Source organism: Zea mays, chromosome 7, assembly GCF_902167145.1.
Source record: "Zea mays cultivar B73 chromosome 7, Zm-B73-REFERENCE-NAM-5.0, whole genome shotgun sequence".
NCBI lineage: Eukaryota > Viridiplantae > Streptophyta > Magnoliopsida > Poales > Poaceae > Zea > Zea mays.
In genome coordinates, this window is record NC_050102.1 from 107415330 (window position 1) to 107439434 (window position 24105).

Sequence of the window (24105 nt, forward strand, 5' to 3'; positions counted from 1 at the left end):
ACAATTATGCCCCTCATAAAAGTTTACAACATTGACTCAGACCCTTATGGACTAAAAGGTCATTCTATCTTTAAGTCGGTTTGTAATTCCGAAGCTTCACGAAATGGCACCTTCGGCATCACGTACGAGCAGCTTCAGCCGAAGTTGTTTCTTTCTGCAGGACCTTCGGTGACGAAGCATGGTCCCAACAACTCCTGTGATGGTGTATATTTATTTATTTTGGCGTATGTATTCTTTTTGTATGTCCGATACGCAAATCGATGCTAGATGTTGACAGTGGGGTAGACGAATCAAACTCGTCCGAGGATGACCCACAGGACACTTTCAAGCAAGGCAAGTGGATTCTCCCTCTGCATATTCTATTTGTACCCAATTAATGCATATAATAATGTTTACTTTTTTGATATATTTCATAATTTGATGGGATTTGCCTAATTAAGGATTTCCTAGATTTACCAACTTTATTCCTTGATTACCCTGAGAAAATACTATGCTTTGCAAATTTGTGCTACCGCTCAACTTGATAATTTTGATGTCACTCATTATTGATATTAATGTTCCGGAATGAAATTGTATTATGGTGTTAACCTGATGGTTAAACAAGATTATTTCATATTAATTGGAACATGGAGTGACCACCCAGGATAACAGTGCAACCACGAGTGCTATCATGGCTCTAGATTTGGTAATTAGCTTTATATGCTTAGTACCTAGCAACCTTACCTAAAATATGGGCAAGAGGGGGAGCGGCAATGGTGGTAGCTCATGTTAACATGGGGACATATTCTTAGCTAAGGTACCTCGCCCAGAGGGCCTCCACACTGACTTGGAAACCTTAGCAGGTTGCTTTGTAGTAAGTGTATTCTGTGAAAACCTCATAGTGGATCCCTAGCCATTCACCTCGGTAGTGTTTAAGGGTCCGTACAACCCAGGCTAGATGGGATACAATTCTTGTGGGTAAAGTTGTACCACCTCTGCAGAGTGTAAAACTGATATGTCAGCCGTGCTCATGGTTAAGAGCAACCTGGACCCTCACATGATAATTGAACTTAAAGATGGACAATAAATCGAGATCTGATGATCTGCCAATGATTTTCTTAAGTGGTTTCACTTAAGTGTTTTTGTTATACTCTTATACCTTTGTTTAATTGGGATACTTGTGATACACACTTATTAGTAAGACAGGTGTTGCTAATAAAATATTGACCAACTAAAATGGTTACCACATAACCTTAGCCTACCTTGTTAACTTGCATTAATTTCCCCCACTTGCTGAGTCCTTACCATAAGTGAGCTTACCCTTGCTAATATTTTGATCAGAGGGTGGTGAAGAAGACCTTGATGGAGATTTCGATAAATACTGAGTCTAACGATGCGCCTGTCATCTTCCTGTGGGAGATTACTCATGTTATTTTCGCTATACTTTGATGATGCTGTTTAAGATACTATTATCTGGATGTTGTAATAAAGACTACTCTACTCTCTTTACGCCTTTATTGCATTGTCTTTTGATATACTACACTTGTGACGTCAACATATGTGTGGAAAATGGATCTTGGCACACATATGCTATGCATTCGGTTTTGCCCTCAGAACCGTGTGTGACACCTACATGTGCTTGTACTCATATACAATACATGATATCATGTATTATAAATTTCTGCTTGTTATTTTTCTACCTTAGCACAAGGTAATTGTTGATCATTTCCCAATTTTGGTTACTTTAGGTTACAAGAGCAGATTACTTGAGTGGTCAATAAGCATTGCATTTTAATGTACATGGTTGATTTGTTCGATGTGTAAGACTTATGTAAAAATTCTTAACTTTAAAAGATGATAACAAAACATAAAATGATAGCCATTGCACGATTTTGCAAGTAGAAGAGACGGCTAAGAAACTATATCATACAACCGAGCCTCTAGAATATGAATGTTGTTTAGAGACAATATATATAGAAAGTCGTAAAGAGACGGACTCTTCGCGAAGAGCTCGTCTCTTGATTTTTTTACACTTAACCCCCTAAAGACTTCTCAAGAGATCACTCAATTAATGAGGTTGTATATGCCCAGGTCCTGAGACTCCGGTTCAGTTTTCCATGTAAAAAAGACGGCTAAAAGACTTCGTGATACAACACTGAGACATTGAATCATAAATACAACTAAGAAACAACATGTATATAAAAAACCGTGAAATTGTCTGTTATATTTTTTTCACTTAGCCTTTTAGAGACCCCTCAAAAGAGCTATATATATTAAATGAGGTTGTACATGCCCAGTGTGCATCCAAAAGAGACCGCTAACATGCAGCCATTGTTGAGAGCAACATTATAACCATAAAATGGGCTAGCGTCTTTTTAATTAAGACCAGCTAAGCAAATGGTTGCATGTTGGATACAGCCAACTTCCAGCTCACATATCTCATCATGCGAATATACTACTGTGCGTGCCAATTTAATTTATTAATTATATTACCACTCACGCATGCGCTTTGGAAGTACACCAAGAGTGGAAAGATTGCCTAAATTAAGAGAGAGAGAGAGACTGTAGGGTGTAGCGCGTGGTCGACGAAAGCTAAGAGAAATTGAAACAACTTTGCCAGTGGCACATGAACGGACGAATGCAAGATTAAGAGTACATACGATCATACTATTCCTGTAGAAGTACCCCTTCTATCTTAAAATAAACCAACCTCTAAAGTTTTCTTAAGTCAAATATTTTGAATTTGGTTAAATTTTAAAATTTATTGAAAGGAACATCAATATTTACAATATCGTCAAGCTAGCATCAGATATATCATATTTTTTTCATAATAATCTATTTATTTGGTGACATAACTATATATCTATAAAGTTGATCAAATTCAATATAGTTTTTGGTTTTTGGGTAATTTTAGTAGTTGATTTATCTTGTGATGAGGTAGTAAGTATTCGATAGATACCATAATTTTCTAAACGCTTTAGCTTGTCTAAGAGTATATCAAGAGAAAATTAAACCATAGATTAAACATCTCGTCTACTAGCTTCAATTCTTCAGCTAACTATTCTATCATCTTTGCTTGCTAAGTTGCCAATAAGCTACTGGCGCGAAGATAATTTATTGATAAAGCAAAACAGAATTTCAAAACCAGGCGTGCAGAATAAAATAAATAAATAAGCATATTCAAACAAAATTAAGAAGTGTGTATACATATATGTATATATGGGGCAAATCAAATTAACACGGACATTGGTAAAAAAATTAAATGATATGGAGAAAATACATTTTCATTTTTGGTGTAACTAAAAACATGGTCGATCGTCTCTATTGCATGGGGAAATCTCAAGCACTCTCACTTTTTAACATAAGATATTTTATTTATTTATCACCAAAACCAACACACAATCTATATACACTAACATATATATAGTAAAAACGTCTACTATATGTACTTGCATAATCATGACTTAAATAATAGAACTTCTATGCAAGAAAACAATCAAAACATCTCATAAAAGCCATTCTAAAGAAAAACAAATGACACATAAACATATACACTGTGACATAAAGTATCAATTAAATTGGTAGAAAATTTGGTAGAGAATATGAAAGGAAACAAAACTGCTGGGAGCGCAAAGAATGATACACACATGACGTGACTACGGACGACTCGCTATACATATAAACAGAGGTCGATCGATCTATACATGACATGCATGCTTATATACTCAGCAAATACCACGTATCATCGGCTGTAGACGACTCGTACGGCCACACAAATCACATAGCTGGAGCTGAGGCCCAGCACTAGCTAGGGATGGCTAGTGGTGTCACCGTCGTGATGGCCGTCGCCGCCACCAATCCCGCCATGGTTAGTCACGGCGATGAGCTCCGACAGCGCCCTGAGCAGCTCGACCCTCGCCCGGAGACGCACGATGTAGTCGGCGGTACGGAGGAGCAGGCGCTCGGCAGGCATCGCCGCGGCGCCGGGCACCAGCCGCCGGAGCTCGCGAACTTTCCGCCCCAAAGCCATCTCCCCAAGCCGCCGCCGGCGGCTTCCGTGGCACGGCGACCGACGCCTCCTTCCCTCCATGTATCTGGCAACGGCGAGTGTCAGAAGAAGATCGATCGTGCGTACGCGACGACGTGTGTGGTGTACGTAGGTGAGCTGAGCTGGTCGAATAAATAGAGGCGGGAGGGCCCTCTCGGGGACTCAAATATTTTAGTAGGGGGCTGGACGCAAACGGCAGGGTGAGCTGTGGGTTGTCGCGTAGTGTGGGGCCCGCGCGTGGATGCTACCGGCTTTTGTCCTGCACACGTGTCTGACAGCTCCCTGATCACCCAGGACCGGGGAATTTAGTGCCCGATCTTTCTAATTCCCATCTTGCCCCTCCCTCGCCTCCGTCGATCTTTTGTGGGTTGGACGTTTGCCGGACCTAAAAGCTAGGCAAGGGATTTATATTTTACTAAGAGAAAATAAACTAATTTTTCTTAGAAAAATGAAAATCTCTTGAAAAATTCATCTCAACATATATTGATCACAATCTACATGTATTAAGGTGAATTGGGGGTGTAACTTAAACTAATTTACAGTCCAATCCACCTCAACACATGTGGATTGGGGTCAATAATAGAGTACCCAAGGGTTTGTTTGGAAATAAAGATATCGGAGTGGAAAAAATCTTCTTGCTATTCAATTTTAAATACCAAAGAGATTTTAGCCCCTCCAATTCTCTTTGGTATTCGTGCTCCCAAACAAGCCATAAACGTTGGTTATAGACCTATCTAATACAACTTCACAAGCTTAAGATTTACTTAAAAACAGTTTTATTTTATAAAAAATAATTGCACATTTTAGCTTCACCAATTTGGATTCATCAAGACGGTGAAGCTCATAAAAAATTGCTTCATAAAAACATATTCCATACCTCCTAGTGAATTTAAGTGAAAATTACCCACCAATGTTACAGTTACTGAAAGTCACCTAGAGGGGGTGAATAGACGAAACCTAAAAATTACAAACTTAAACACAAACTTCACCTCGGGTTAGCATTAGAACGAGTATAAAGAAAATCAGAGTGTGAGAGGGTTTTTCTTGCTTAGAGTTGCTCAATCAATTGTAGATTACTTTTGGAGTCAACTCAAAACGATCACAAGCAAGAGAACATGAGAGAGGGGGAGAGGAAGAACTAAATTACAAAGTAATGATTTACGTAAGGAATACGATGATTTGTTTCCCGAGGTTCCGCTTCAAAGAATGTACGTCCCCATTGAGGAGACCAATAAGGACGAGTCTCTTTCAACCCTTTACCTCTCTCAAACAGTCACGAAGACCGGTTGGGTTTTTCCTTCACTTCACTAGGACATCAAGTCCCGCAAGGACCTCCACACAAATAGGGAGTCTCTTACTTTGCTTTACAACAATGAGAATCGGGTAGAAAGTGAGAATGAAACTTAAATAAAGATCACAAGAACTTGCAACACTCGAATGTAGTAGCCGATAAGTCTCATGTGGCGCGCGAATGACTTTGAATGCGTGGGAGAGGTTGCACTTGATGCATAGTAGGTTGGAGTAGTTCTTATGTCTTCAATGTGCTGCTTGGAGGGTATTTATAGCCCCCAACAACCAAAAGTTCCATTGGAGCAAAGCAGTAAATTATGCACAGTCGGGTGGTGCATAGACCATCTACATTGCCGGTCCGATACACCACTAGACCTTATCAGACTATCTCTGCAAGTAGTCATTCTGTCTGGCAGAGCTGGCCGTTGGCGATGTTAGACGGTTCGGTGTTCCAGTGGTGCGCTAGCCTCCAAAATGCATTTTTACATGCTCCCTTTATACGGTATAGATAGGCATCACACAGGACCGGTGCCCCAACTCCAAAATGTATAGAATGCATCCTCTCTTCATAGACAGTTCGGTGCACCAGCCTGAGAAAGGCTGAGGCTTGGCCTCCCTGCGGACATGGTCTGGTGCACCACCGGACCAGTCTGGTGCGCCAGACTCCAGACCATTTTCTTCTTTCATGACAAAATCTTCTTCAAATGATTTTGACTGGTCTTGAGGATGTTCCTATGACTTAGAAAAATATATGTAGTGACCTTCCAACTAGTCCAAGTCATGAAATTTGATTGTTTTTGTGTCACTAACTCATATTCCTATTATTGCTCAAACTAGATCCAAAAGTGGGAATTGTTGAATCTTAGCTATCCAACCTTTTCAGTTGAATCAAATAAGTTCCTAGGGGTGTATACAACTTATCTAAAGTATAGAACTAGGCAAGGTTCCTCTATTCGTTTTACCCCTTTTTGGTTGGTTTTGAGATGTTTCTGACTTAGAATATGAATTTATGGACTGATGAACTTGTGAATCAAAGGCTAAGTATACTAGTTAGTCCATAAGATTGTGATGGTCATCAAGCACCAAAATCAATTAGAGAAAATGGTTAAGGTCATTTTCCTTTCAATCTCCCCCTTTTTGGTGATTGATGCAAATATAAACCAAAGCAAATATGAAGTATAGAATTGTAACTAGTTTGCAATTCAAACAAGTGTTCATAGAATGAAGACAGTTCTAAGTGAATATGAGTGTTTTTGACATAGTTAACATTTTGGACCACATTTACACCACTTGGCTTGATTTAGAAAATATTTTGGTAAAATCTTTTCAAATTCATTTGCATTTGGCCAAAGGTATAAGAATAAAATTTTCAAAAGCATTTCTAAGTTCGAAAGATTCTCCCCCTTTTCAAATGCTTTTCCTTTGGCCAAATAAAATCTCCCTTTGAATAAATACTCCATTTTTGCATAAATAGGTTTTCTCCTCTTAGCTGTCAAGAAGGCTTTCATAAATTTAATAGTACAAATTTGGAAAACTAAAAGTTTTGAAAACAGGGTGGTGGTGTGGTCCTTTTGCTTTGGCCTAGTAATTTCTCCCCCTTTGGCATTAAGCTCCAAAAAACGAAGAAACCTAGAGGCCTCGAAAAACAAAGATATGAAATTAAGTATAAGAGTTGGGCAAAGAGTGTTCGATACTGAACGGATTTGTAGTGGAAGCGTTCACTTTGGCTGCAACTCCATTTCCCTTTCAATCTAAGACTAAGTATAGAGATACAATTGGAAGCACACTAGTCTTAGCCTTGGCACAAGAAGAATAAGAAATATGCATTCATACCAAGTGAAAGAGATAATGATGATCAAAGGTATGATAAATGAGCAATGTGTGCAATATTTCAATCAAGGTTTAGAGAATCTAAGACATTTAATTCACTCCTAAGCTCACAAAATATTTTCTCATCTAGGGGCCTGGTGAAGATATCAACTAACTATTTATGGGTGCTAACATGGCCAATTACGATGTCTCCCCTTTGTGAGTGGTCTCTCAGGAAGTGATACCAGATGTCTATGTGATTAGCGTGACTATGTTCAATAGGATTCTCTGCCATACGGATAACACTCTCACTATCACATAGGAGAGGGACTTTGCTCAATTTATAGCCATAGTCTCTAAAGGTTTGCCTCATCCAGAGTAATTGCGCACAACAATGCCCTGCAGCAATGTACTCGGACTCGACGGTGGATAGAACAACTGAGTTTTATTTCTTTGAAGCCCAAGACACCAGAGATCTCCCCAAAAAATGACAAGTCCCTGATGTACTCTTTCTATCTACCTTATATCCGACATAATCGACATCTGAATACCTGATGAGATCAAAGTGTGAACCCTTAGGGTACCAAATCCCAAAGTTAGGAGTATGAACTAAATATCTCAATATTCTTTTCATGGCCCTTAGGTGGCATTCCTTAGGGCCGGCTTGGAATCTTCCACACATGTATACTGAAAGCATAATATTTGGTCTAGAAGCACATAAGTAAAGTAGTAATCCTCTCATAGACCGGTATACCTTTTGATCTACCGAGTTACCTCCTGTGTTGAGGTTGAGATGCCCATTTATCCCCATAGGAGCCTTGATGGGTTTGGCGTCCTTCATCCCAAACTTCTTGATTATGTCTTGAGTGTACTTTGTTTGGCTGATGAAGGTTCCCTCCTCAAGTTGCTTGATTTGGAATTCGAGGAAATACTTTAACTCCACCATCATAGACATATCAAATTATGTATCATAATCCTACTAAACTCTTCACAATATGACTTTTTAGTAGACCCAAATATAATATCATCAACATAAATTTCACATATAAACAAGTGTTTGTCCAATGTTTTTAGTGAAGAGAGTAGGATCTACTTTACCGACTTTAAAACCATTTGCAATAAAAAAGTCTCTCAGCATTCACACCAGCTCGCTTCAAACGCCTCTTCTACTTTCGAACTAGACTTAGATAGTTGCAAAGCACACACTCTTCCATTAGAGATGGTCGAGGAACAATTTGTCCTAGGGTGCCCTTAGCACCTTCGTTGGATGTGCTAGAGACAAGACTTGATGCTCTGACTGAGACAGTAGAGGGCACCACATGCCAGACCGAAGCTGGTGCTATGGATCCTTCTGAGGATAGCGAGGATATTGATATTGAGGAAGACATCACCATCATTCATCCAACAAAACCGAGTCATGTGGACTTCGACAAATTGAAGACCAAAGTGGGGCACATTGAGGTACTTAATCGTTTTGGTTATATTGACTGGGTCTGACTAGAAGGGGATGATTTAGTGCCAAAGCCGAAGTAAGACGAAGTTGTTGTCTTTCGAAGCTTCCTAAGAGCCGAGCTTAGGTTTCCATTGCATAAGGAAGTAGTTCCTATTCTGAAGAGATTTAACATATACCTTCATCAACTTACACCAAACGCCATAGTGCGCTTAGGAATTTTCATCTAGGCTGTGTGAAGCCAAGGTGTTGAGCTCGATGTCGAAGCTCTTTGCGAGGCATTTTGTCAGATACATGAATTACACTTTCAAACGAAGGCAACTAGAGGCCTTCATAATAACTTCAGTTGTTATAATTTTGCCTACCGGATAGGTGCCATGTTTTTTTTTCTCTTGCCTACCGAAGCAAGTGGTGAATGAGTGGACAAAGGAGTGGTTTTACATGAAGAATGACTTAAAGGAGCAGTCTAATATAAAGGGAATAATTCAAATCCCTGTTCACACATGCTTTGGCTATAAAAACCAACTTGTTATATCAACTCTGAAGCTCAAGCTGCTATGGTTACCTTCAATGTCGTTTGCACATATATTGGGACAAGAGATCTTGTTCAAGAATTTTTAGCATTTAAAATATGGCCACTGAGGGCTGGGTTGAAGATACCAAAGATGTCTAAAAATGATACTTTGAGTGCGAAGCCTAGTTTAGTTAGACTCGGCTACAAGTATAAGTTTGAATAGGAGTTTGGGGAACTGTGGGGGACAGATATCCCCCGGGTCCACTAGAAGGATAAAAGGCCTCACGAAAGGCCCAAAGGACCCATAATTCGTAAGGTCACCCCCCTCGTGGGCCTAGGAGGAACGAACAGTGAGACAAATCAGCACAAGGCTGGGTCGGTGCAAGCCCAGACGGCCCAACAACATCCGAGCAGTAATCACAGCAGTGACCCGACCTTCCCGCACAGGAGCCCCGTACATCGGAACTGGGCGAGGATGAGTCGGCTGAATTATAGGGAGACAAACTTAGTTAGTTCACTACTATTCCGGCTCACGTTGTTATCATATCCACATGTAATGCCCCACGATCGAGTATATAAGGCCTAGGGGGCACCCCTTCAAGACGATCGATCGAGAGAGACATCATTCATCACTTAGCCATCCACCCCGCTCTCTACGTTTTCCAGCACTAGAGAGCTCACTTGTAACCCATCGCATAAAGCATTCCAGCCAGGACGTAGGGTGTTACACACCTCAAAGCGGCCCGAACCTGTACATCATTGTCTATTATTTCTCGTGCGCCCAGCACGAACCATCAAGCTACTGTCGGTAACACCGTCCTACTCCTAAAAAGCACCTCGGGGGGTAACCCTGGGTGCGCGGTCGGACCCGAAACACCGACAGCTGGCGCACCAGGTAGGGGGTGTGTCATCGATCCAAGCTAGCTCAATGGCCGTCACCTTCCAGCACAAGATCATCCTCCGCCCCAGATCCATATTCTGCTTTGGCACTATCTCATCTGTAGCGGATGAGGAGGGAACTCTGCATCGCCTCGCGGATCCGCCAAAGAGAAAGCCTTCCTCAGAAACCTCCGAGAAAATCGGGGCGAGGCAGGAAAAGGCGCAACCTCCAGCGCTCCTAAAAAGATCACCTCCAGCAAGATAGGAGCTGAGGGTCCCTCAGCCCGGAGAACTCCGTTGTCCACCTCTCCGACGAAGGAATGGACACGAATCACAAGGAAAAAGGAAGCAAAGGATCATCGAGCTGATCTTTCCGCGCCTCCGCCCTCAAAGGAGAACGGAAAGAAGATCGCCATGACAGCCGCTCCATTCTACCCTGACGTCCTCTTCATCGGGAGAGTGGAGTCACCCCCATCTCCGACAACGAGCCGACTGCACCCGGAGAGGAACCTCCTCAGCGGGAATCCCGCAGACGGAGGAACCGACGCTGAAATATCCGGCGACATCACGAGGTCGGGGAGCGGGACCCGGCGCAACCCATATCACGGGACGAGGTCTCAGAGGTAGGAGAAACTTCGGAGGAACGTGTCTTCAGGGAACGAAGGAATTCCCGACGACGCGATCGTCGGCGGGCTCAAGAACAGGCCGAGCAGGAGACAAGGCAGCGTCGGGAAAATCCACTCTTCGGGCGCAACTTGAACCCCAACTTCGCCCGAGCCATGAACACGCCGAGTGAAGTTGGAGGGGTGTTGGCTCGGATAGCTGATGGCCTCCCTCGGAATCCCGACGCCGAGGGATATCGGCGGCTGTTCACTCAAGCAGCCAATCACCTTCTACCCCTCGCTCACCCGCCGAACGATCTACGACACGCCATCAACAGTCGCCGGGACGCGCGGAGCTCCATCAATGCTTCGCGTGAACGACGACACGAGAACGAAATCCGTCGCTGGGAAGAGTACGACCGGGACCATGGCATCCCAGCACGGAGTCAGGCTACTAGGACCGAGTCGGCCACGGCTTCAACTGGAGGCACCACCCGGGGACGGTCGAGGTGCCACGACGATCACTCCCCTCCCCGGGACAGACAACATCATCGACGACAGGAGGACACGTGTGGAGTATCAGCGCTTACTCCGTGCCTCAGGGCCATTCAATGGCCCCCTAACTTTAAGGTATCCAACGTCGACAAATATGAACCTAAGCAGGATCCAGGAGGCTGGCTGGCCGTCTACACCACCGCTGCCCGGGCTGCTGGGGCAACCGAGGACGTGATGACCGCGTACTTGCCTATCGTCCTCGGGCAAGACGCGCTGCAATGGCTGCGACACCTACCCCGACACTGCATTGATGACTGGAGCGACTTCAGTCGGTGCTTCACCGCCAACTTTCAATCTCTCTCCGATAAGCTGGCGCAACCATGGGACCTCAAATCCATCAAGCGCCGGGGGGACAAAACTCTCCGGTCATACCTCAAAAGGTTCCAGACCATGAGAAATCGTATCCCCGAAGTCACGGAGGCGGCAGTGATCGAGGACTTCTACAGAGGATCCAATGACTCGGCCTTCGTCCGAACCATATTACAGAAGGCGCCGACTACCTCCGAGCAACTGTTCCGGGAAGCCGACCTCTACATCACCGCCGACGAGCGAGCTCAGGACCTCATCGGAGGAGCAAAGCCGGCACCAGCAGCACCGCGACGCGACACGAATCAGCAGCCCGACACGCGTTGGGAGAAGAGACCTCGCGAAGAAGTGCACGCCACCAGACCACCTGCCTCTCGCGCTCGAGGTGGACCTCGTGGAGGAGAACGCACGCTGGACGACATCCTCGACGCCCAGTGTCGTACCACAAAGACATACGCCATACCCTTCGGAACTGCAGAGACTTCAAGCACTCCGTCGGGCACGACCGACCCTTCCAACCTCTACCTCCTCCTCCGCCGCAGGGAGGACCAGGAGGACCGCGACAACCCCAGCAGCAGGAGGAGGGAGGAGGTGGAGCCTTCCCACGTGTCGACAAAGAGGTCAATGTCATCTTCGGCGGACACGGATCGCAGGAGAACAAGAGACAACAAAAGCTCAACGATCGCCAGATACTGGTGGCAACTACCGGCCCTCCCGCCCCATACCGATGGTCGGAGCACCCGATCACCTTCACTCGGGCGGATCAGTGGCTCAACTTCGACCACCCAGGCAAATACCCGCTCCTCGTCGATCCGGTGATCCGAGAGAGCATGGTGAAGAAGGTATTGGTGGACGGGGGGAGCAGCATCAACGTCACCTTCCCCCGAACACTCCAAGGCTTGGGAGTTCACCTCAAAGAACTCCACGAGTCAGACACTCCTTTCTTCGGCATCGTGCCGACTGAAGGAGAATACCCGCTGGGCCACATCTACATGCCAGTCACCTTCGGAACTCTGGAGAACTACAGAACCGAGTTCCTGAGGTTCGAAGTGGCGAACTTTGACTGCGGGTACAATGCCATTATTGGGAGGCCTGGATTGGCAAAATTCATGGCCATTCCGCATTATACATACATGATATTGAAGATGCCAGGGCCGCAAGGGATCATAACTGTGCGTGCTGACTTCCAAGGCGCAGCAGAATGTTTCCGAGTGGCCATTCAGGTGGCCCTCACCACTAAACCATCGGCGACTTCTTCTGCGCAGGCGAACTCTAAGCCTGAGGAAGACCTCGCAGTACCCGCGAACGAGGCTCAAGCTGCGACCTCTATGTGGCCGACCGAAGAAACCAAAAGAGTCAACCTTGGGTTCACTGATGAACGCAAAACCGCCATCATCAGCTCCAGCCTAAATGACAAATAGGAAGGCGCGCTCGTCCAGTTCCTGCAAGATAATCGATACGTATTCGCATGGCAACCTGCGGATATGCCGGGAGTCCCAAGAGAACTGGCCGAGCACAAATTAAAGGTCTACCCCCAGGCGAGGCCGATCCGGCAAAAGTTGCGTCGTTTCACGCCCGACAAGAGAGAGGCCATTCGCGCTGAGCAGGCTCGCTTGGTCGCGGCTGGATTTATTAGAGAGGTGTTTCATCCCGAGTGGTTAGCCAACCCTGTTCTTGTACTCAAAAAGAATAAAGTGGATTGGTGCATGTGCGTCGACTATACGGATCTCAACAAACACTGTCCAAAGGATCCCTTCAGGCTTCCTAGGATAGATCAGGTGGTAGATTCCACCACTGGATGTTCTGTGCTGTCCTTGTTGGATTGCTACTCTAGGTATCATCAGATTAGCCTAGTGAAAGAAGACGAGAAAAAAACAGCGTTCATCACTCCATTCGGTGCTTTCTGCTATACCTCCATGCCGTTCGGCATCAAAAACGCTAGAGCGACTTACCAAAGAGCTATTCAAACATGCTTAGCCGATCACTGGGGCAAGCGTGTGGAAGCTTATGTGGACGATGTGGTGATCAAAACAGAAAATTCGGAAAATTTCATTGACGATTTACATCTGGTTTTCAACAGTTTCCGACGATATCGATGGAAGCTTAATCCCGAAAAAATGTGTTTTCGGGGTACCAGCAGGAAAGTTACTCAGGTTTATTGTCAGCCACCGGGGAATTGAAGCTAATCCAGAAAAGATCGAAGCTATCATGAAGATGGAGGCACCGCGATCACAGAAGGCAAACCGAATGCGAACCATGTACGTGCCAGGATCAGTTATTCACGTACACAGCAGTTACATAACATGGATATCATCACACAGTGCGCAAAATAGTATTAATAAGGGAAATAGTCGATTACATCATACGTCTGAGACGTCCATAGGGTCCTTACAATAAATCAAAGTGCGAAAAAGAAACGTAGATAACCGCGGCCTTCACAGGCAGCCGACTGGGGGTTGCCGCTAACCCACACCTAGAACTCGTCGTAGTCTTGGAACTTCTGGAAGTCTCCTTCCACGGCTTCATCTTCTCCTGAGCAGTGGTTGCAATGCTGACAACCTGGGGATGGGGGGGTTTGGTGTGTAGAGCAAGGGTGAGTACACATCAACATACTCAGCAAGCATCCTGTTTGGCTGTAGTGGACTAGCTTTATGTGGGGATAAGTCAAGCGGTTGCTTTTAGTTGGTCAGATTATTATTTACTAATAGAAAGCCAGATTTTAGCGTTAACCCAAGTTATTAGCTCGATGTACCCTTTCCAAACGGAAAGAATACCACTTACCAGCACCATAGTCATAACCAAAACCATCGATCTCATAGCCACCTGTACCAAAGTATCTCTGATCAAGTACCACTAATCACTGGAGCTCCCTTGGCCGCTCATAACCGCGAGCACGGCTGATATATCAGTTTTCAAACACTCTGCAGAGGTTGTGCACTTTACCCACAAGCCGTGATTCCCATTCTGCCCGGAGATCATGACTCTCCATTGATCACTACCAAGGTGACCCAGCATGGCATCACTACGTAGCCTTTACAAAGATTCCCCGGGGCTGTATCCACCAGTTAGGTTTCCTAAATGCACCGCACTCCTCCCCAAGGGGCGAACCCAAACTTGGCAGAGCGAGCCGCATACACCGAGCCCCATTGACGGCACGACGGCTAAGTGAACTACACCCCGGATCCTCTAATTATTCAGCTAAGGGCATCCCATTCCACCCTCATGGTTGCACTGTTTTCCCGGGCGGTCATCCATAGAACAGGTCCTTACGGAGAGGCACTCGAGAAACCGCTCGAGCCCCCTTGAAGACCACAAGTATAACATCATCATAAGAGAGGGGAAAACAGCGTATCATAGATAATCTCATCATGTTCATTGATTAGAGTTTGAGCAATAGCATAAAGCTAAACAATAATAATCCAACCCAGATAGGTAGACAAGGACATGGATAACAAAAGCTAGTCAATCCTTAGGCATAAAGGTGTAAAGCGGGAGGTGAATTAAATAATGAATAGGACAGAGATAGGTCAAGGGACACTTGCCTCCACCAACCAACTGCTGCTCAGGGGCTTCTCCTGCTAGTTCCTCGGGCTCTTCAACCGGATCATTCTCTAAGCGGGTGCAAACATACATACATCCATCCATTGAAATTAGGAAACCAACAGTACACCATACAAGAGAACAAGTAAAGCAAATATGCATAGAATACCACATACGATAATGAATTTACCTTGGTTAGAAAGAAACGAGGGAAGGTCTCGCAGGGGTTAAGGCTTATGCTCGAGGGGCACTACGGGTAAACGAATGACTAGACGTCACGCGCTCTAGTTCCAGTTGGTTCTAACAAAAGGATTAGCTACATGCACTAATGTAAGCGCGATCACTTTTAGTAGATTAACATTGAATAAGATAGACGATTGACTATACAAATTAACTAACGTAACTACGCGGGCACGCGCGCGAGGCCGCATGCACACGCCACGAACTAACCGTGCGCACGTCGGGGCCGTGCGCTAGCCGAGCTCAAATCCGCGCGCCATAGGCACGCTGGGCCGAACTCAAGGCTACGCCGGGGCCGACACGACGCGAGCAAGGCATGGCGGGGCGAGCGGGCAAGCACACCGGGGCAAGCGAGCACGAGCGAGCGAGGACGCGGCCGGACGAGGCCGAGAGCGAGGACGGGCGGCCGAGCCGGGGGCGGGCGCGGGCGCGCGCGGGTCGCTGGGGCGGCCAGGGAGCCGGCCGAGCGGGCGGGGCGCGGCGCGGGCGGCTCGCCGGAGCGGGCGCGAGGGCGGGGCCGAGCGGGCTCGCCGGGGGCGGGGCCGAACCGGACACGGGAGGGGGAGGGGCGGCTCGCCGGAGCGGGCGCGGGGAAGGGCCGGGCGGGCGCGGCCGGCCTCGCCGGGGGCGGGGCCGAGCCGGACACGGGAGGGGGAGGGGCGGCTCGCCGGAGCGGCGGGGCGGGGAAGGGCCGGGGGCGTGGGCGCGGGCGGGGAAGGGGCGGCGCGGGGCGGTCGAGCTCGCCGGAGCCGGGTCGGGCAAGGGCGGCCTGGGGCAGGGAAGGGCCGGGGCGGGGTCGCCGGAGCGGGGCCGGGCGAGGGCGGCTCGCCGGAGGGCGGCTAGGCGGGGCCGGCGCGGGCGCGGCCGGGCGCAGCCGGGCGCGGGCGCAGGCGGCTCGCCGGGGGGGCGAGGCGGGGCGCAGCCGCGGCGGGGCAGCCGGGGAGCGGCGCCGGCGGGGCGGGGCCGGGCCGAGCGCGCCCATGGCACGGGGGAAGGGCGCCGGAGGGAGGGGAGGGAGGAGAGAGGGGAGGAGAGAGGGTCTCACCGGAGGGGAGAACGGCGGCGGCGGCGCCGGGGGCAAGGGGCGGCGGCGGCTAGGGTTTGGGGAGAGAGAGAGTTGGGGGAGAGGGAGGGAATGACGGGCGGGGCCCGCGGGAGGATTTTTGGAAAAAAACAAAAAGGGTGGGGGGCGGTTGGGCCGGCTGGGCCCAAAGTGGGGGAGGGAGGGGGCGCGTGGCTGGGCCGGCGCGGGGCCCACGCGGGAGGGGGGAAAGGGGACGGCTGGGCCGGCCGAAGGGGGGGGGCGGCTGGGCCGAATAGGGGAGAAAGGGGGGAGAGAGAGGGAAGAAAAAGAAAGAAAGAAAGAAAAAAAAAGAAAAAGGCTTTTTCCTTTTTTTCTAATTTCTAATTTTCTCTAGACGAAAGCATTCACATTTTTAATCAATCAAAAAGTATGCATGGTTCGGCATGGTGCATCACACAAAATAAGGTGTTTTAAGGTTTTGCTTTACACGAGGTCTAAAGCCAAAACCCGCTGCGACTTTGGAAAAGATCAAGGCTTAGCGAGAAGAAAAGGGAAAAAGGAAAGAGTAACGCCTGAATTTGGTGAGGGAAAAGAAGAAAAAATTCTACCACCAAATTCAGGGCGTTACAAACCTATCCCCCTTAAAAGAATCTCGCCCTCGAGATTCAGGGTTGGCTAGCAAAGAGCTCAGGGTACTTGGCCATCAGATCATCTTCACGCTCCCAGGTTGCTTCTTCCTCAGAGTGATGATTCCATCTAACTTTGCACATTCTGATGGTCTTCCTTCGGGTGACTCTGTCTGCAACCTCAAGGATCTGCACTGGCTTCTCAACGTAGGTCAAGTCCTCTTGGACTTCAAGACCTTCCACTGGCAACTGCTCTTCTGGCACACGCAAGCACTTCTTCAACTGAGACACATGAAAGACATCATGCACAGCAGACAAATTCTCGGGCAAACTGAGCTGATAGGCCACTTCTCCACGTCTTGCAAGAATCTGATACGGACCGATGTAGCGGGGTGCTAGCTTGCCTTTCACTCCGAACCTTCTGACTCCTCTGATCGGTGACACTTTCAGATAGACAAAGTCTCCGACTTCGAAGCTCAGCTCTCTTCTTCTTGTGTCTGCATAGCTTCGTTGCCTCGATTGCGCTATCTTCAGATTCTCTCGGACCATCTTGATGTTCTCTTCGGCTTCAAGCAAAATGTCTGGCCCAAACACTTGCTTTTCTCCAGGCTGATCCCATTGCAACGGAGTTCTACAACTCCTTCCATAGAGCGCCTGAAATGGTGACATCTTCAAACTGGCCTGGTAACTGTTGTTATAGGAAAACTCTGCATAAGGCAATCTCTTGTCCCATCCGGACTGATCTTGCAACGCACAGGCTCTCAACATGTCTTCAAGAATTTGGTTGGTCCTTTCGGTCTGGCCATCTGTCTGCGGATGATAAGCTGAACTGAAATTCAGATGCGTGCCCAAAGCTTCATGCAACTGCCGCCAGAAATGAGAGGTGAACTGCGTTCCTCTGTCTGACACTATCTTCTTTGGCACACCATGAAGACAAACGATCCGAGACATATACAATTCTGCCAATACTGCACTGCTATAGTTGGTCTTGACAGGTATGAAGTGGGCTGACTTGGTCAAGCGGTCCACCACTACCCAAATGGAATCGTAGCCGGCTCGAGTGCGAGGCAATCCGACTATGAAATCCATACCAATTTCATCCCATTTCCATTGAGGGATCTGCAACGGTTGCAACAATCCAGCAGGTCTCTGGTGCTCTGCCTTAATTCTTCGGCAACTATCGCACATAGCCACATGCTCTGCGATTTCCCTCTTCATTCCGTACCACCAGAATTTTTTCTTCAGATCCTGATACATCTTCTCACTGCCAGGGTGAATCGAATAGGCTGTCTCATGAGCTTCCTTGAGAATCAACTCCCGAATGGACTGGACATTAGGAACACACAAGCGATCTTTGAACCATATCACGCCTTCTGCATCCTCTCGAAAATCCTTGCCTCTGCCATCTAGAATCAGTCGCCGGATCTCACTGATTTTCTCATCATTCTTCTGCGCTTCTTTGATTTCGCGCTCTAAGGTAGGTTCCAACTCAACTGTGACTCCTCGCGAATTGTTCAGAAATCCGAGACTCAACCTGTCGAACTCCTTGGCCAACTCATAAGGCATCGGACGAGCGACCATCAGATTGACTTGACTCTTTCTGCTCAAAGCATCTGCCACTACGTTTGCTTTGCCTGGATGGTAATGGATCTCTAACTCATAGTCTTTGATCAACTCTAACCATCTTCGTTGCCTCATGTTCAACTCTGACTGAGTGAATATGTACTTCAGACTCTTGTGATCTGTGTAAACATCGCATTTCTGTCCATACAAATAGTGCCTCCATGTCTTCAGTGCGTGAACCACTGCTGCCAACTCTAGATCATGGATTGGGTAGTTCTTCTCATGAACCTTCAGCTGTCGGGACGAGTAAGCCACAACTCTTCCCTCTTGCATCAACACGCATCCCAAACCTGTGTAACAAGCATCGCAATACACCGAGAAGGGCTTGTGCACATCAGGCAAGACTAGGACAGGCGCTGTAGTCAACTTCTCTTTCAGCGCTTCAAAGGCTTCTTGACATTTCTGGGTCCACTTGAACTCGACTTTGTTGCCTAGCAACGCTGTCATTGGTTTCGCAATCTTCGAAAACCCTTCAATGAATCGCCGATAGTATCCGGCCATTCCAATGAAACTCTTGATTCCTCGAGCATCTGTTGGCGCTTTCCAGTTCAAAATGTCTGCCACTTTCTTCGGATCCACAGCCAATCCTTCTTTGTTGATTATGTGACCCAAGAACATGACTTCACTAATCCAGAACTCACACTTGCTCAACTTTGCATACAACTGGTGCTCTCGCAATCTCTGCAATACCATCTTCAAATGATCTGCGTGCTCTTCTTTGCTTTGAGAATAAACCAGAATGTCATCAATGAATACCACCACAAACTTATCAAGGTAATCCATGAATACACTGTTCATCAAGTTCATGAAGAACGCTGGCGCATTGGTCAAACCAAAAGACATCACTGTGAACTCATACAAACCATACTTGGTAATGAATGCCGTCTTTGGAATGTCCGAAGGTCGGATCCTGAGCTGATGATAACCTGACCTCAGATCAATCTTGGAGAACACACTGACTCCTCTCAACTGGTCGAACAGATCTTCTATTCTGGGCAAGGGATACTTGTTCTTGATCGTGACTTCATTCAAAGCTCGATAATCGATACACATCCTCTTGGTGCCATCTTTCTTCTCCACAAATAGGACAGGGGCGGCCCAAGGCGAGGTGCTTGGCCGGATGTAACCTTTCTCTGACAGCTCATCAATCTGTTCCTTAAGCTCAACCAACTCTGGTCCGGATATTCTGTAAGCTCTCTTGAAGATAGGGGCGGTTCCAGGAAGAAGCTCTATGGCAAACTCAACTTTCCGCTCTGGTGGCATACCCGGTAAGTCCTTTGGAAACACATCTGGGAACTCAGACACAACCCTGATACTCTCAATTGGGTCTGCTTCACTGCTATCAACAGCTAGCTGATAACAACTTCCTTTCTTTGGCTCAGGCGGGACTAACTCGGTCACCACTTCCTCTCCTAGTGGGGACACCAACTTGATGATCCTTTTATCACAACTGATAACTGCCTGGTACTTATCTAGCCAATTCATCCCTAGGATGACATCTATTCCCTGAGTACCCATTACTATAAGGTTAGCGGGAAATGCTATCCCCCTTATTTCCACACTTATATTCAAACAAATGTTATCGGCTCGAATTCTACCACCGGCTGAGTCAATTTGAATGGGGGTTGACATGGTAGTAATTGGAAGATTATGTGCTTCTACCCATGATGCAGTAATGAAAGAATGCATTGCTCCAGTATCAAATAACACTTCTGCAATATGGGAGTCGACTGGGAACATACCTACTATCATGCCGGGGGTCTCCTGAACTGCTTCAGCCTCCAAGTGGTTCAGCCTTCCATGATTATAGCGCGGCTGGGAGCGGTTGCCTGCTCTAGGCTGAGGCACATTCTGCTTTGCTGGGGCATTGGGGCCTGACTGCTGCTGGGCTGCCTTCTTCGGACATTGCATCACCCAATGGCCTTGCTCTCCACAGTGGAAACATGCCCTGTTTCCAACCTGAGCTGGTGCTGCCTGATTGCTCTGCTGGTTTGCTGGGGCAGGAAGACGAGGTGCCTGCTGATTCTGCCTCTGAAACTGACCTCCTGACTGATTGCTCTGACGGCTCTGATACTGATGCTGAGGATACTGCCTTTGTAACTGCTGATGCTGAGGTGGACGTTGGTTCTGCCTGAACTGCTGAGGTTGATTGCCTGAGAAACGAGGACGATTGCTGCTTCCAGGCTGGGGTCCACTGATCTTGCGCTTACGATCCTCCATCTCCTTACGCTTCCTTTCTGTCATGATTGCTCTGTCAATCAGGTGCTGGAATGTCGGGAAGGTGTGATTCATCAGTTGGTACTGCAGAGGGTCAACCAAGCCTCTCAGGAAACGGTACTGCCGCTTGGCGTCAGTGTTGACATCTTCAGGAGCATAGCGAGACAACTGCAGAAACCTGTCCCGGTACTCACTGACAGACAATGGCCCTTGCTTGAGAGCCAGGAACTCCTCCTTCTTTACTGTCATCAGACCTGCAGGAACATGGTACTGACGAAAGCTACCTCTGAACTCTTCCCAGGTGATGGCGTCAGGGTGGGCATGGGTGGCGAGGTAAGACTCCCACCATGACTGGGCTGCTCCTCTCAACAGACGGGGACCATACATGACTTTCTCCCTATCATCGCACTGAGCGGTATGCAACTCCCGCTTCACAGTGCGCAGCCAGTCTTCAGCATCCATGGGGTCAGAAGAATGAGCGAACGTTGGTGGATGACCTCTCATGAATTCAGCACGCTTGTCTCTGGGCATCTGAGGCATCTGAGGCTGAGGTGGGGCCTACTGCTGCTGCTGCTGTTGCTGCTGAATGGCGGCTAAAGTCTGACCGATGGCTTGAACTGCCTGAGTCTGCATCAGAAACATCTGCTCGATGGACATCGGGGGCGGGGGCGGCAGGTGCTGCTGCTGGGGCACCTCCTCCTGTTGAGCGGCTCGCTCCTGCTGAGCACGCCTTCCTCCTCTGCGCCTGTTCTCTGACATCTGCAGAATGCAACCACACATCAGGACTGATCTGGCAAATCTTGCAGCATAAGAAAAGAGTATAGAATTCTTCAACAGCACTGAACAGATGAGCATCTTCACCGATCTCCAACACAGACCACACAGCTTCTCAGATAAAGAGGAAAGTGGAATAAAAGGTTTCCCAACCATATAGCTAACTCCATTAACATAATAGGTAAACCAAAATGCAGGGGATACCCACACTCTGGTGACAGTCATTACAAAGATCCAAACCAAACATAGTTCATCATGACAAACATAGATGCACAGGATATAGCAAACTACCCTGTCTAACTAGGACTAACTAAGACCGAGACTAACGCTAAGAATGTAGCTTCTACGTATGTATATTTCGTATTAATTACAAGATCCAACTCTAACGAGCTATGGTTCTAGAGTTATCTTGGTCTTGCAGTCGGGATTGCCATAAGACTGGTGTCCACGCCGAGGTGAGCAGTACGGGTGCTGAGTCCCGACAGGAGCGGGGGAACCATCATCTAGGTGACGACGTTCCGCGCGCTCAGCCCGCAGCAGGGCGATCTCAGCACGAGCCCTACTCAGCTCGTCTAATGCATGGTCCAGCTCCGTGTTTAGCACGGCGGCTAGGTTGACTGTGCTGCTCAACCTAGGATTGCCCTCACCGACAGGTGAGACAATCACGCCTCCTGTGCTACCAGATGGACGGCGGGGGTAATACTTCAGGTCAAGGCCGTCAGCTACCCCACCGAAAACCGAGCAGTAGTGCGAAAGCGCATGCCGTGCAACATCTTGCATGGCTGCCTCAGCTGAGTCCCGCTCAAAGATAGAATAGTGCTCTGAGCAGGCCTCTGCACCCTGGAGACTGTTCTCCGGACAGCGCACCAAGCAGGTTGCCTCCCAGCGGTCCGGGTAGACCCCGCGACTGTGCTGGTAGACCACACAGCGATACTCGATGGACCAAGTATGCCGGTTAAGTGCCCGACGTAGCAGGGTGTCGAGCGCATCGTGGAAGTGACACCCGCGAGCAGCGTCGCGAGTGATGGGTCGAGCAACCCATCCTTCCGGCTCATGGTTAACAGAGAAGTCGGTGTCGTGGCTCGAGCTGTCGTCGCCACCTCCGTCGTCTGGGTCTCCTCCAGCAGCTACTCCAGAAGCTGGGGCACCCAGTGGTGGTGCAGGGGGCGCCTCCAGGGGAAGCACGGGGAGCAGCTCCTCACGGACTCTATCTCCTGGTGGAGCGAGAAAGAAGAGCCCTGCTGCTCCTGTCGTCGACGTTCCTGCTCCTCATGCAGACGGTGGTGCAGTCTCTCCAAGTGGCTGGACTGTCCGGCCACGGGACGGCGAAGCGGACGCTCAGCAAGGCGGGAGGGTAAGAAGGGGATGACGGACTTTCGTGCAGTGTGTCTAAGTCGAGCCATCTACAAAAGACATCGCAAGCAAAAGGGTGAGAACAGAATTAATATGACTAGCAAATAATGAATCATAAGTAGATGAAGGATTAGAATAAAACACAATTTTCAGCAAGGTATATTATATAGTAGAACATAGGTTTGGTCGGTATGACCAACTTTTGAAGGGATATCAAAGTCAAGGCAGGGACAGAGGTCTATAGTCCTTAGAACGACCATTCTACTCTAGGTTAGCGGTCCTACAGTCAGCACGGCTTTGATACCACTTATGTCACACCCGGTTTTAGAAGGCAAACCGAATGCGAACCATGTACGTGCCAGGATCAGTTATTCACGTACACAGCAGTTACATAACATGGATATCATCACACAGTGCGCAAAATAGTATTAATAAGGGAAATAGTCGATTACATCATACGTCTGAGACGTCCATAGGGTCCTTACAATAAATCAAAGTGCGAAAAAGAAACGTAGATAACCGCGGCCTTCACAGGCAGCCGACTGGGGGTTGCCGCTAACCCACACCTAGAACTCGTCGTAGTCTTGGAACTTCTGGAAGTCTCCTTCCACGGCTTCATCTTCTCCTGAGCAGTGGTTGCAATGCTGACAACCTGGGGATGGGGGGGTTTGGTGTGTAGAGCAAGGGTGAGTACACATCAACATACTCAGCAAGCATCCTGTTTGGCTGTAGTGGACTAGCTTTATGTGGGGATAAGTCAAGCGGTTGCTTTTAGTTGGTCAGATTATTATTTACTAATAGAAAGCCAGATTTTAGCGTTAACCCAAGTTATTAGCCCGATGTACCCTTTCCAAACGGAAAGAATACCACTTACCAGCACCATAGTCATAACCAAAACCATCGATCTCATAGCCACCTGTACCAAAGTATCTCTGATCAAGTACCACTAATCACTGGAGCTCCCTTGGCCGCTCATAACCGCGAGCACGGCTGATATATCAGTTTTCAAACACTCTGCAGAGGTTGTGCACTTTACCCACAAGCCGTGATTCCCATTCTGCCCGGAGATCATGACTCTCCATTGATCACTACCAAGGTGACCCAGCAGGGCATCACTACGTAGCCTTTACAAAGATTCCCCGGGGATGTAGCCACCCGTTAGGTTTCCTAAATGCACCGCACTCCTCCCCAAGGGGCGAACCCAAACTTGGCAGAGCGAGCCGCATACACCGAGCCCCATTGACGGCACGACGGCTAAGTGAACTACACCCCGGAT

General features: G+C 47.9%; 1 protein-coding gene across 1 annotated transcript; it reads right to left on the reverse strand.

Annotated features, from left to right (window-relative positions):
* Positions 1-3500: 3500 nt before the first annotated feature.
* Positions 3501-4132, reverse strand: LOC100275319 (uncharacterized). Its single transcript, NM_001149424.2, has one exon. It carries the CDS (start codon positions 4067-4069, stop codon positions 3788-3790), a length of 282 nt encoding a protein of 93 aa, NP_001142896.1. The 5' UTR covers positions 4070-4132; the 3' UTR covers positions 3501-3787.
* Between the last annotated feature and the right edge of the window lie 19973 nt (positions 4133-24105).